The 15209-nt window shown below is 35.1% G+C and overlaps 1 protein-coding gene across 1 annotated transcript in view; it reads right to left on the reverse strand.

Moving 5' to 3' along the window:
• Positions 1-13151: 13151 nt before the first annotated feature.
• The window catches only part of TTC29 (tetratricopeptide repeat domain 29), a 247827-nt gene continuing 245769 nt past the window's right edge, over positions 13152-15209 (reverse strand). The window contains exon 13 of the mRNA XM_026018176.2: positions 13152-15177. Within this exon, the coding sequence (XP_025873961.2) occupies positions 15147-15177 (31 nt within the window). The 3' untranslated portion in view covers positions 13152-15146. The remainder of the gene's footprint in view (positions 15178-15209) is intronic.

A 15209-nucleotide genomic window follows, 5' to 3' on the forward strand; every position in this document is an offset into this window, starting at 1 on the left:
TGCATATAAGATGTATCTTGTTATTTTACTATGTATTTTCTTGATTAACTGCAAGGTAATTATATTATCATATTTTTCTTGACTTTTTGGAGTTCTTAGCCTATGAACTGTGTATTCTTATAAGTTGGCCATTTTTACATAGTATTGGTCTTTCCTATTTATTTGTGTAATTTATTACATTCTAAATAGTAATATTTTATTGGTTGTATATATTACAAATTATTTTTGTGCTATTAACACAATGTGTTTGGAGTGTGGGGAGGGGTGTATCAAAAAAAAAAAAGTGAACTTTTACCTTGATGAGAAAGTCTCTTATTTATCATTTACTGTAGGTCAAGTATTTTTATTTAAGCATTTTTAAATATTAACTCATTTTAATCCTGATGACACACATGAAACAGGGTGCTATCAGTATCCTATATTATTTTTTATTGTTGTTTTTACAAATAGTAGCTTTATTGAGATATCATTCACATACCACAAAACATATCCTTTAAAAAATGTACAACCAGCAATTTTTGTATATTCATAGAAGTGTGCAATCATTACCACAACGTGATCTCAGAACAAAGAACCTCCACACCCACTAGGAATCGCTCTCTATTTCCTCTTAAGTCCCCTGTCTCAGGTAACCATTAGTACACTTTCTGCTTCTGTATTTTTGCCTATTCTGGGCATTTCCTATAAACAGACTCAGACAATATGTGGCATCTTGTGTCTGGCTTTTTTCACTTAGCCTAATGTTTTAAAAGTTCATCCGTGTTGTAAAATGTATCAGCATCTCATTCTTTGTACCCAAATAGGTTGAACAATCACAAGTGTTGGAAGAATGCAGAAAAGCTGGAATCCTATTTGCCGGTGAAAATATAAAAAGCGCAGCTGCTTTGGAGAACAATTTGGCAGTTCCTCAAAAACCTAAACCTAGAGTTGATTTATGATCCAGAGATTTCACTCCAAAAGAATTGAAAACAAATGTCCAAACAAAAATGTACACAAATGTTTGTTTTTTTTTGTGTATATATATATATATATATATATATTTTATTGGAGTTCGATTTGCCAACATATAGTATAACACCCAGTGTTTATCCCATCAAGTGCCCCCGTCAGTGCCCGTCACCCAGTCACCCCATCCCCCCACCCACCTCCCCTTCTGCTACCCTTTGTTCATTTCCCAGAGTTAGGAGTTTCTCATGTTTTGTCACCCTCTCTAATTTTTCCCACTCATTTTCCCTCCTTTCCCCTATAATCCCTTTCATTATTTCTTATATTCCCCGTATGAGTGAAACCATGTCTGTCCTTCTCGGATTGACTTACTTCACTCAGCATAATACCCTCAAGTTCCATCCACATTGAAGCAAATGGTGGGTATTTGTTCTTTCTGATGGCTGAGTAATAGTCCATTGTATATAGAGACCACATCTTCTTTATCCATTCATCTGTCGATGGACACTGAGGCTCCTTCCCCAGTTTGGCTGTTGTGGACATTGCTGCTATAAACGTTGGGTGTACACAAAAGTTTGTAGTAGCACTATTTATAATAGCCAAAAAGTGCAACAATCCAAATGTGCATAAACAGATGAGTGGGTAAACAAAATGTGTTATGTCATTTATTTATTTATTTTTTTATTTATTTATGATAGTCATACAGAGAGAGAGAGAGAGAGAGAGGCAGAGACACAGGCAGAGGGAGAAGCAGGCTCCATGCACCGGGAGCCCGACGTGGGATTCGATCCCGGGTCTCCAGGATCGCGCCCTGGGCCAAAGGCAGGCGCCAAACCGCTGCGCCACCCAGGGATCCCTGTTATGTCATTTAATAGATATTATTCAGCAATAATAAAAAATGAGATCCTGATACATTTTACAACTATTAACTTTTATGTTGTCCTGTCTCATAGCATTGTTCACCCTATCTGTGTTTTAGTGTAGTAAAATTATCTTTAAGAAACAGTGTCAGATTAAAATTCAGGACTTGGGGCATCTGAGTGGCTCAGATGGTTAAGCATCTGCCTTCTGCTCAGGTCATGATCCCGGGGTCCTGGGATGGAGCCCCACATAGGGATCCCTGCTCAGCGGGGAGTCTGCTTCTCCGTCTGCCTCTCTCCCTGCTTGTGCTCTCTCCATGTGTCTCTGTTTATCTCAAAAGAATAAAATCTTTTTTTTTATTTTTAAAAGATTTTTATTCATTCATGAGAGACGAGAGAGAGAGAGAGAGAGAGGCAGAGACACAGGCAGAGGGAGAAGCAGGCTCTATGCAGGGAGCCTGACATCGGACTGGATCCTGGATCCTGGGTCTCCAGGATCAGGCCCTGGGCTCAAGGCGGCGCTAAACCACTGAACCACCCGGGCTGGCCAAAAGAATAAAATCTTAAAAAAAAAAAAAAAAATTCAGGACTTAGGTTTTGGAAATATATCATGATGAAAAGTCATGATATTGAATGCCTTAAAATTTATTGTTGAAGAAATATTTTTATAATAGTAAAGAAAATGAAAACATTTGCTCATATTCTATCACATAAGTTCTTGACCTATATTAATGTAACCTGTAATCAAATTCAAATTTTGATGATGAGAAAACTGATACAAATTCTTAATCTCTTTGGAAGTAGGAATGGTATCTTATGTGTTTCACATATCTAACACATAACCTAGCATGAAAGATGCTAATAAATCAGTTTAAATATCTGAAGACTATCAAATGTATTGGATTTATGTAAAATTAATTTTATGTATACATATGTTAAATGTTATCCTAAGCCAACAAATATATTCTGAAGTGACATATTATGTATGATCATTTTATTTCTTCAGAGGGAACTTCAAAAAATAAATTTGGTTAGAAGTATACTTAAAATTGACTTACAAAATTTTCCAACAATGTGAATTTTGAAAATCTCTCCTCTTAATGTCAATATCTAACTGAAAGTTAGAGAAAAAAAATCCAATTTACCGAATCATTAAAATGTCATATCAAACTAACTGCATTTCTTCTTTAAACACTTAATATAAGTTTGTATATTCAACATTTGTAATATATAAATGTTCACACATGCCATGGTAATGCTTTCAGAATTAAGAGCATTATGGATTCATTATAATTAACTGCTACTTAGAAATTTGTCACGATGTTTGGCTAGAAGTCCTAATGGCTACCATATTCCATGGTGAGCAGTACTGGGCTCGTAGTAAGTGTTGTTGACTTGATTTGCTATTTCTATTCATGAGTAAATGACTTGCCAATAACAAGCTAGACATTTCAGATTGGTATTTCTCTTAGGGAATGAGATTGTTTTTCTCCAGTTGTTGCTTAGTAGGTAATTCTAGGTTCTAAACTTTAGTCCTAAATATGTGCATTTAATAACGCTTGTACTTTTCAATGAATCATTGAATATGTAATTATTTCTTTTTTTTGATACTAGTGTGCTTTATGTTAACATAATTGATTTCCTTTTCCTATATTCAAGCTTACTGTCCCTAAATTTTGAATTGAGTATGTCCATCTTGGCCTCTCTTTTTTAACTACCATTCATATTCTGTTGACTTCCAAACTGTTATCTCTACCCTGACTTCCTCTTTGAGTTCTGCACTTTGATGTCTGCCTCTTTGACTTCTCCTGTAGGAGGTTTAATAAGCATCTCAAACCTGTGTTTAAAACAGAGCTTTTGATTTTACCCTCAAATATTGATCTTCCTCTAGCTTTTCTCATCTTAGTAAATATACTACCAATCATCACTTTGCTCAAGGAAAAACTCTAGGATCCATTTTGATTTTCCTCTTTTTTCTTACCATCTCAACCAGTCTCATCAGCAAATTTTGCAGATTATACCTTAAAAATATGTTATAAACCATTTGCTTTTGTCCATCTTCATTGACACCCTGTTATTCTTAGTGATGCTCATCTATCTCTTGCCTGGATTACTGCAGGAATCCTCATAGGTCTCCAAGGTACCACCTTTGCCCTCTTATAATCTCTTCCCTACGCCAAAGTTGTCTTTAACACTTTCAAAACATATCTCTTTCTGTTTAGAAGTTTTGAATGGCTTCCCATTGATTATTTATTTATTTATTTATAAGATTTTATTTATTTATTCATGAGAGGCACAGAACTAGAGAGAGAGAGAGAGAGAAGCAGAGACACAGGCAGAGGGAGAAGCAGGCTCCATGCAGGGAGCCCGACATGTGACTCGATCCCAGGGTCTCCAGGATCACGCCCTGGGCTGAAGGCAGCGCTAAACCGCTGAGCCATCCAGGCTGCCCTCCCATTGATACTTATAATAAAATCTGAATTCTTTTCTCTGGTCTAAGGGATACTTATGTAATCTGGTCCCTGCATATTTCGCTTTAACTTCATTCAGTGACACTGTTTCCCACTCATTCTAGTGCAATCACACCATTCTCATTTGTATTCCGCAAATACTCCAGCCCTTTCTTGTCGCAGAGCTTTTGCACTGCTGTTCTCTCCGCTTCTTTTGGCTTTTTCAAACTGCTCTATTCTTTTCATACTGCAGGTCTCAGTTCAACTGTTACTTTCTCTTTTATTACCTTCAAGTTTTTATAGCAATACGTCTTGTTTATTTACTCACTTGTTAGGACATTGTTCTTCATCTTGAATGTTGGCTCCATGGATGTAGCCTCTCTGTTTTCCACTGTAATCTACAGTATCCTCAGTGCTTGTCACTTTGATAATGACAGTTCAGGACATGCAGTTTAAAAGCTAGAATAAACCTACAGCACCTTTACAATTAGCAAAGACCAACAAACAATTGCAATGAGAACCTTGATCTTGAGTGAATCATGTCATCTTAAAAAGAAATTACAGTTTTTTACAATGTTTTAAGTGGACAAAATGAATACTTAATATCTTATAACTCTAATGGCTTCCTTTCCCACCCCCCTCCTCTTTTAACCAGGATTGAACTTAAGTACATTGTTAAGTGCGTGTTTAGAATCAGAAGCTCATAGAGCTGGAAAGGATGAAAAATATGTAGTTTATTTTGCTGATTAAGAAATAGAGGTTCAAAACTGAGGGATTTTTTTCCCCTCATAGAAGGAAAGGTACAGAACTTGTTGTGCCTTTATCATATATTCTTTTCATCATGCCGATAATACATGTTCATTGGAAAATACAGAAAATTTTAAAGATTAGATTTCTATCACCTGAAATTCTATCTTTTAGAAATAACAACTGTTAATATTTTATGGTTTATCTTTCAGGAATTACTTCTATGCATATTCAGTAATATAAATAAATCATGCAAATTTCAGGAATTGCTCTCATATATATTCACTAGTATGAATAAGCCAATACAAACATACATACATATTTGTGTGTATGTGTGTATCTATCAAATCTATCATAAATGTACCTATGTATCTATCTATTCATTCTAAGTAAACATGTGTTCTTCCCTTACTTAATAGTATTCTAATATCCTTCTTTTCTGCTATTAAATATACTGCCAAATCCACGGGTGGTATTAAAAATACTTAATGGTTGCTATTTCATGGGTACCAAGCAAAAAAAGGGCAGACTGTGGCCCAGAGGTTTATTGCCGTAGCATGCAGCCGTCCTTTCATTGCTAGAGCAGGGTGGGCTGAGGTCGTGCTAGAGGAGGGGTTCGGAGAGCATCCAGGACCCAAGGCAGTGCTACAGAATTGCAGCCAAAGGCTATAGAAACATATCAGAATTTTAATTCCCAGTTTATATTTCGGGGCAGGCAAGCCAGATTCAGTTCTACCATCATGATTTGTGGTTATTGTGTTTCGGTCCGTGGTATGGTAGGGTAGAATTATGCCTCTGCCCCTGCTCGCTGCTCCTCACGATGTCTCATCCTAGTCACAGGAACTTGTGACTAATGAGGACATACCACGTCATGATTGTATTACTTTATACGGCACAGTTGGGGAAAGTGTCTGGATGAGGCTAATCTAATCACTCGAGCCCTTAAAAGCAGAGAATTTTTTCTGGCTGTTACAGAAGGGAAATTAGAGCGTCTTGAAACCTAGAAGGACTCTCTGCACTATTGCTACCGCTAAGAATGAGGCAGCTATAGGAAGGAATGCTGGTGGCCTCAGTTGCTGAGCGTGGCCTGTGGCTGACAGCCAGCTGGGCAACAGAGACCTCAGTCCTACAGCTACAATGACTTGAATTCTGCCAACAGCCTAACTGAAGGTGGAAGCAGCTGCCATCCCAGATCGGGCAGATAAGGAACCCAGCTCAGCAGATACCCTGATTTGGCTTTTTGAGACCCACAGCAGAAAACCCAGCCAAGCCAGCCTAGACTTTTGAACTGCAGAACTGTGAGGTTAACAAATGAGTATTGTTTTAAACTGCTATATTTATAGTAATTTATTACAGCAGCAATAGAAAACTAATATGCTTAGTATGAAGGTACTATAAATTATTTGACCCAATATTTATTATTATTGGGAATTTAGGTTGAATCTAGGTATTATTTGTTTGTTCTTATGCTAGTATGAGAAAGAAACTTTATAAATAGCATTGTACCTTCATCATTTCTCACTTGTCTGATTATTTCCTGAGATAAATTCTTAGAAATGAAATTGCAGGGTCAAAGAGTTTTTAAAAGCTTTTAGTACATACTGTCAAATCACTTTTTTTTTTCTTTTTTTACAATTTATATTTCTACCCCCTTGTTTACTCAACATTGTAACACTGGTTATTTTTATTCTTTTAAATTTTTGATCATATAATAGGCCAAATATTATATAGTTGTTTTAATTTGCATTTCTTTGAGCACAAAGAAATGCAAATTTGTGTTCATGTTCATGAACATGGGTGCAGAACATGTTTACAGTTTAGGGATTGTAAAGTGGTGATAAGGTTATTGTTCTCTGAGGCCAAATTTATTCAGCCTGGTAAATTCTAGATTGTCTAAGCAAATAATTATTGAGAATATTTAAAAGAAATTTTGAGGTAATCCATATATACATATACTCAGAATTCAGGATTTGTGGGACACTAACCTCATAGAATCAATTGCAGTTTCATAGTTTCATAGGTATGATGCTACAGAGAACTGTTATTTCAGATAGAGCTGGAGAAGTTAGATACAAAAGCAAGATATTTGGAAAGAAAATATTTTTAATAGAGTAGTAATTAAACCAGCAGCATTGGAGTCTTTTCCTTTCTTTGATTTTCAGTGAATTTAGATCACCTTTTTTTAATATAAAAATCCCATGATAATTACATGGCCACACTACTTTCCATAATATAGTTTGTAATTTGTATCTGGGCAAAGTAACTTTGGGAAGAAGGCATTAAAACTATCCACCTTAGAGGAAGTCTCATTCATTTATTTTTCTAAAGCCTTCCTATATTTTACCTTTAAATGTGGCTTTTGAGAGCGAAATGAACATGTCTCTGTCTTCTACATTTCCATATATGCCATCATCCCTGAGGAGATATGCATATCACTCCCAGCAGGGAGAAGGAAGGCCTTCGAAGAGAAGATGTGGGGGAAAGGAAGAAAGATAAAGGGTCCATTAAAAACTAGATCAATAGATATCTATTAGGATATATTCAGTGTTAGCTAAGATATAAAAGCACAAACGTATTTGTTTATTGTAAACTGGGATGCATTTTTCTAAACAACTTTTGGGAAGTCTTACTAAAGAATCTAAAAAACAGAGGCCCCTGGGTGGTTCAGTTGGTTAGGTGTCTGATTCTTGATTTCTGCTTAGGTCATAATCTCACGGTAGTGAGGTCAGGGCCCTGGCTCTCGTTGGGGAGTCTACTTTGGATTCTCTCTTGTGATGAGAACTTTTAGGATCTACTCTGTCAGAAACTTTCAAAAATACAATATACCATTGGTAACTATAGTCACTATGTTGTACGTTATATCCCCAGAACATATTTTATTTATTTATTTATTTATTTATTTATTTATTTATTTATTTATTTATTTATATTTACAAAAAATAAAAAAATAAGGGTATTTATTTAAATTTTATTTTTAAATAATCTGTACGCCCAACATAGGGCTCGAACTCACAACCCCAAGATCAAGGGTTATGTGTTCCACCAACTGAGCCAGCTAGTTATTTATTTTATAGCTAGACATTTGTACCTTTTGACCACCTTCACCCATTTTGAACATTACCCATTCTCTGACTCTGGCAACCACCAATCTGTTCTATCTATGAGGGTTTTTTTTTTTTCTTCTGTTGTTGTTGTTGTTGATTCCACATATAGTGTTTGTCTGACTTATTTCACTTACCACAATGCCCTCAAGGTCCATCAATATTGTTGGAAATGGCAGAATTTCTTTTTTTTTTATGGTTGAATAAAATTCAATATGTATGTATGTATGGGATAAATGAAATACATATATATTATAATTACATATACCACATTTTCTTTATATATTTATCTATCAATGGAAACTTAAATTGTTTCATATCTTAGCTATCATAAATAATGCTGCAATGAACATGGAGGTGCATATATCTTTTGAGATAGTAATCTTTCTTTTCTCCACATCCTTATCAACACTTGTTATATCTTGTTTTTTTTTTTTTTTTTTTTGGTAATAGCTATTCTAACAGGTGTGAAGTGATACCTCAGTGTGGTTTTGATTTGCATTTCTCTGATGATTAGTGATGTTGAGCATCTTTTCATGTACCTGTTGGTCTTCTTTGGAAAAATGTCTGTTCAGTTCCTCTGCCTATTTTTAAATTGAATTGCTTTTGCTATTGAGTTGTATTTATATTTTGGACATTAACTCCTTATTAGATAAATGATATGTAAATATTTTCCTCCCATTTAAGTTGCCTTTTCATTTGGTTGATGCTTTCACTTGCAGCACAGATGCTTTTTAGTTTACTATAGTCCCACTTGTTTATTTTGCTTTTGTTGCCAAATCCAAAACAATCATGAAGACTGATGTCAGAGAGCTTACGATCTATGTTTTTTCTCCAGGAGAATTATGTTTTCAAGTCTCACATTCAATTGTTTAATCCATTTTGAGTTTATTTTTGTGTATGCTATAAAATACTGGTCCAATTTCATTCTTTTTTATGTGACTGTCCAGTTTTCCCAACACCCTTATTGAAAAGACTACTCCCCCCGCCAAAAGATAAGACTATCCTTTCCCTGTTGTAAATTCTTGGCTCTTGTAAATTAATAAAGCTCTCTATTCTGTTGTATTGATCTATGTGTCTGTTTTTATGCCAATACCATGCTATTTTGATTACTATAATTTTGTAATATAGTTTGAAATCAGAAAATGTGATGCCTCTGGTTTTGTTCTTTCTCAAAATTGCTTTAGCTTCAGAGTTTTTTGTGGTTTCATAGACATTTTAGGATAGTTTTCCTATTTCTGTGAAAAGTGCCGTTGGACTTTTGATAGGGACTGTACTGAATCTGTAGATTCTTTTGGGTTGTAAGGACATTTTAAAAATATTAATTCTTTGAATCCGTGAGCAGAGAATTATCTATTTTTTTGTGACTTCTTCAATTTATCAGTGTCTTATAATTTTCATTCCTAGGTATTTTAGTCTTTTTGATGCCATGGGATTATTTTCTTAATTTCTCTTTATGATAATTAGTTTGTAGAAACAGAACTAATGTTTATATATTGATATTGTATCCTGTAACTTTACTGAATTTATTATTCACTCTGAGAGTTATTTAGTGGGGTCTTTAGGGTTTTCTAGATATAGAATCATGTCATTTGCAAATGGAGACCATTGCCTTTCTTTTCTAATGTCTTTTATTTATTTTACTTGTCTAATTGCTGCGGCTAGGACTATGTTGAATAAAAATGTTGAGAGTGGGCATCCTGTCTTATTCCTGATCTTAGGGGAAAAGCTTTCAGTTTTTCACCATTGAGTATGATGTTTGCTACGGGCTTGTCATATATGGCCTTTGTTATGTTGTGGTATGTTCCATCTATACTCATTTTGTTGGATGTTTTTTATTATATATGGATTTTATTCTTTTTTTTTTTGGAAGAGTTTGAGAAGGATTTATCTTAATTCTTGTAAAAATATTTGGTAGAAGTGCCCATCAACTGATGAATGGAAAAAGATGTGGTATACATATATAATGGACTATTACTCAGCCATCTGTAAATGAAGTCTTGCCATTTGCAACAATATGGATAGAGCTAGAGTGTATTTTTTTTTAAGATTTTATTTATTTATTCATGAAAGACACAGAGAGAAAGGCAGAGACATTGGCAGAGGGAGAAGCAGGCTTCCTGCGGGCAGCCTGATGACTGACTCAATCCCAGGACCCCAGATCATGACCTGAGCCAAAGGCAGATCCTCAACCACTGAGTCACCCAGGTGCCCTGAGCTAGAGTGTATTATGCTAAGTGAAATGTCAGAGAAAGACAAATACCATATGATTTCACTTGTGGAATTAGGAAATTCCACTATGTGGAATTTAGGAAACAAAATAGATGAATGTATGAGAAAGGGGAAAAAAAGGAGAGGGGGAAGCAAACCATAGAGACTCTTAACGATAAAGAGCAAACTGAGGATTGATGGAAGATGAGTGGGGGATGCGCTAGATGGATGGTGGGTATTAGGAGGACACTTGTTATGATGAGCACTGTTGTATGTAAGCGATGAATCACTAAAATCTAAACCTGAAATCAATACTATACTATATGTTAACTAGAATTTAAATAAAAATTTGGAGGAAAAAATAACAAATAAATAGGAAAAAAATAAAAATATTTGGTAGACACTGACAGTGAAGCCATCAGTCGTGGCCTTCTATTTGTTGGGAGGTTTTTGATTACTAATTCAATCTCCTTACTGGTAATTGGTCTATTCAGATTTTCTATTTCATGATTCAGTATTGGTAGGTTGTTTGCTTCTAGGACTCTCTCCATTTCTTCTAGGTTGTCCAATTTGTTGGTGTCTAATTGTTTATAGCAGTCTGTTATGATCCTTTCTATTTCTGTGTTTTCAGTTGTAACATCTACTCTTTCATTTCTCACTTTGAATCCGCTTCCTTTTTTTGGTAAGTCTAGCTAAAGTTTTGTCTGTTTTATTTTTTTCAAAAAAACCCCCAGGTCTTATTTTCATTGATCTTTTCTATTATCTTGTTAGTCTCTATTTTATTTATTTGCATTTTGATCTTTGTTATTTCCTTCCTCTGTTAATTTTGGGCTTCATTTACCTTAACTTTCAGAACTATTTTTCCTGCGTCCCTTAAGTTTTGACATTTCATATTTCCATTTTCATTTATCTCAAGATATTTTTTAAATTTCTTGATTTCTTTGCTGACCAATTGATTGTTCGGTAGCAGGTTGTTTAATCTCCCCATATTTATGAATTTTCCTTTTTTTTCTTGTAATTGATTACAGGTTTCATACCATTGTGGGTGGAAAAGATGCTTAATATGTTTTCAACCTTAAATTTTTAAAGATGTGTTTTGTGGCTTAAACATATGATCTATCCTGGAGAATGTTCCATACATACTCTGTTTCTTTTGGATGAAATGTTCTGGATATGTCTGTTAAGTCCATTTGGTCTAATGTGTCATTTAAGGCCAATGTTTCCTTATTGATTTTCTGTCTTGATGATCTATCTATTGATGAAAGTGGAGGTATTAAAGTTTCCTAGTATTATTGTATTGCTGTCTATTTCTCCCTTTAGGTCTGTTAATATTTGCTTCCTATATTTAGGTGTTCCTATGATGGGTGCATAAATATTTACAAATGTTAGATCCTGTTGGATTGTTCCCTTTATTATTACATAATGTGTTTCTTTGTGTCCTATTACAGTCTTTGACTTAATGTCTATTTTGTCTTATATAAGTATAGCATCCTAGCTTTCTTTGGGTTTCCATTTTTATGTAGCATGCTTTCCTACCCCTTCACTTGCAGTCTTGTGAATCTTTAAAGCTGAAGAGAGTCTCTTGTAGGTGACATACAGTTGGGTCTTGTTTTTGTTTTTAATCCTTTTAGCCACTCAATGTCTTTTGATTGCAGTATTTAGTCCATTTGCACTTAAAAAAAAAGTATTGATTGGATTTTTTGCCATTTTAAACTTGTTTTCCAGCTGCTTTGTAATTCTTTTCTTTCTTCTTCTCTTGCTCTTTTCCTCTGTGATTTGATGATATTCTGTAGTGTTATGTTCATATCCCTTTATGTTCTGTGTAACTACCATAGGCTTTTGCTTTGTGGTTACCGTAAGGCTTATATAAAACATCTCATATTTATAACAGTTTATTTTAAGCTGATAACAACTAAAGTTCCAATGCTATGTTCTATCCTTTTTCTTATTAGATTGTCTTTTTCTTTTTCTCTTCTTCTTTTCCCTGCTCTTCTTCTTTATTAATCTTTTTTTCATAAATTATTTGTGTTTTATGGGCATTGGTTTTTTGACTGTTGTTGCAAATTCTTCTCTCTTTTTTTTTTAAAATATTTTATTTATTTATGAGAGACATATATAGAGAGAGGCAGAGACACAGGCAGAGGGAGAAGCAGGCTCCATGCAGGGGACTTGATCCCGGGTCTCCAGGATCCCGCCCTGGGCTGAAGGCAGGCGGTGCTAAACTGCTGAGCCACTGGGGCTGCCCATATTCTCTTTTGTAATTGGTCTCTTAACTTTGTTTAGTGACCTTTTCACTGAATGAATATTTTAATGTAATCACATATGTTGTAGTCATTGTTAATTCTGCACCTGACCTGGTTTGTTAATTAGCAAGGCATTCCCCAGCCCGAGATTAGAAACACAAGCCCCTCTGTTTGATTCTGTATGTTTGTAGTTCTATGTGATCAGATTATATGAGATGATGAGCACACAGATTTTGCTCTTGTATAGAAAACAAGTGATTTCAGCACATTTATTATGGTAAGATGCAATAGGGGAAGGACCTAAGACTGAAGACTTTTCTTAATCTTTTAAAATTGACATGGACACATTTTACTATACAGTTGATCCTTGGACAAGGTGGGGGTTAGGAGCACCAATCCCCTGCACAGTCAAAATACACATACAATTTTGACTCCCCTAAAACTAAACTATTAATAGCCTAATGTTGGCTGGAAGCCTGATAACATAAACAGTTGATTAACACATATTTTGTATATGTACTATATACTGTATTCTTACAACAAAGTAAGCTACAGAAACGCAAGTGTTAAGAAAATCACAAGGAAGCCAAAATACTTAGTACTGTACTATATTTATATGTAAAAAATACACATATAAGTGGACTTACATAGTTCAGACCTGTGTTGTTCAACAGTCAGATATATGATGAGCTAAAAGTATAAAATATGGCTTTACACAGTGTAATGTTGTAATAGTGTAAGAAGTACATATTTGGTCTTTGTACCCGATTCCTGGCATAGAAAGGAAATAAATTAAGATTTGGGTTTTGTGCCTGGCTCCAGAGAGCTAAAGGTGAAAGAAACATCTTTCGTTATAATATTTGGGTTTTGTCCCCAGTTCTGGAAATAGCTCTGGAATGATAAACATGAAAGGATCATCTTATATATATATATACCACATCTTCTTTATCCATTCATCTACAATGGAATATTACTCAGCCATTAGAAACGACAAATACCCACCATTTGCTTTGATGTGGATGGGACTGGCGGGTATTATGCTGAGTGAAATAAGTCAATTGGAAAAGGACAAACATTATATGGTCTCACTCATTTGGGGAATATAAAAATTAGTGAAAGGGAATAAAGGGAAAGGAGAGAAAATGAGTGAAAATATCAGTGAGGGTGACAAAACATGAGAGACACCTAACTCTGGGAAACGAACAAAGGGTAGTGGAAAGGGAGGTGGGTGGGGGGTTGGGGTGACTGGGTGATGGACACTGATGGGGGCACTAGGCGGGATGAGCACTGGGTGCTATGCTATATGTTGGCAAATTGAACTCCAATAAAAAAAATAATAAAAAAAGAAAGGATCATCTTTTGTCATTCATAACAAGACCCTTTCAACTACATGGAATTTTTATTAATGAGGTGGATTTTGGAAAGCTCTAAAGGATGGAGTCTGGGTGCAATGGGAGCCAACCATGTGATTAGAGTGTTGAAACTTTCAGGCCCATCTCCTGACCTTGCAAAGAGGAGAGGTTGGAGGCTGAGTTAATCAGTGATGGCCAATGATTTAATCAATCATACCTATGCTGCCAAGACTCCATATAAACCTCATCTGAAAGGATTTGGAGAGCTTCTGGTCGGTGAATGTACAGGGGTGCTGGGAGGGTGATGCACCCAGAGAGGGCATGAAAGCTTAGGCCTTCTCTCCCATACCTTGCCAGTGTCTCTCTTCTATTTGGCTGCTTATCTCTATCTTTTATTGTATTCTTCATGGTAAACGGGCAAGGTAAGTATCTGTTTCTGTAAGTTCCATGAGCTGATATAGCAAATTATTGAAGTTAAGGAGGGGTTTGTGGGAGTCCCCAGTATGTAGCCAAGTCAGACAGAAGTATAAGTGACACCCTGGGCATTGTGATTAGAATTTAAGGTGGGAAAGAATCTTGTGGAACTTATCCCTTAGTCTGAGATCTGTACTAACTCCTGGCAGTTAGTGTCAGAATTGAGTTAAATTGTAAGACAGCCAGTCGGTATCTGCTGAGAATTGGAGAATTGCTTGGTGTGTAAAACCCCATGCATTTGGTGTCAGAAGTGGTGTGAGTAGAGGAAACAGAAGTTTCCTTTACAGAGGTAAAGCCATCTTTACCTCTGTAAAGGAAACTGTTTTGAATGGTACAATAGTCTCTGCTGCTTATAATCCTTTCATCTATGTTGAAAAGACTTCCCGAATTTTAATAAATATTTTCCCATGTTTATTCAACATAGATTTCCTTAAGTTTAAAATGATTTTCTCATTAGATACAACCAAATTCTGATTCTATAATAACACTCTTTCTTGTGGGAGAGTGGATAAGAGCAAAATTTTAGTTTGTTTTATGAATGATTATTGATATTTCTAACCATTTGAGATGTATTATTATTTTTATGAATTTAGATGATTTAGAATGAATTTGTACACTGCAATACCAAAATCCAATCTAAACGTAGTCATAGTTTTATTACAATTCTATCTGTATTAATTTGAAACATATTCCTATTATAGTTATGAAGACAAAGGTGACATGATACGTTTCTTCTTGCTTTGTTGCTGAGTCCAAAGCTGGTTTAAGTCTCAGTTTTTTGATTATCAGGAAATCTGAAATAGAAAATTACAATATTTAATTTTAT

This window comes from Vulpes vulpes, chromosome 10 (genome assembly GCF_048418805.1).
Source record: "Vulpes vulpes isolate BD-2025 chromosome 10, VulVul3, whole genome shotgun sequence".
Lineage (NCBI taxonomy): Eukaryota > Metazoa > Chordata > Mammalia > Carnivora > Canidae > Vulpes > Vulpes vulpes.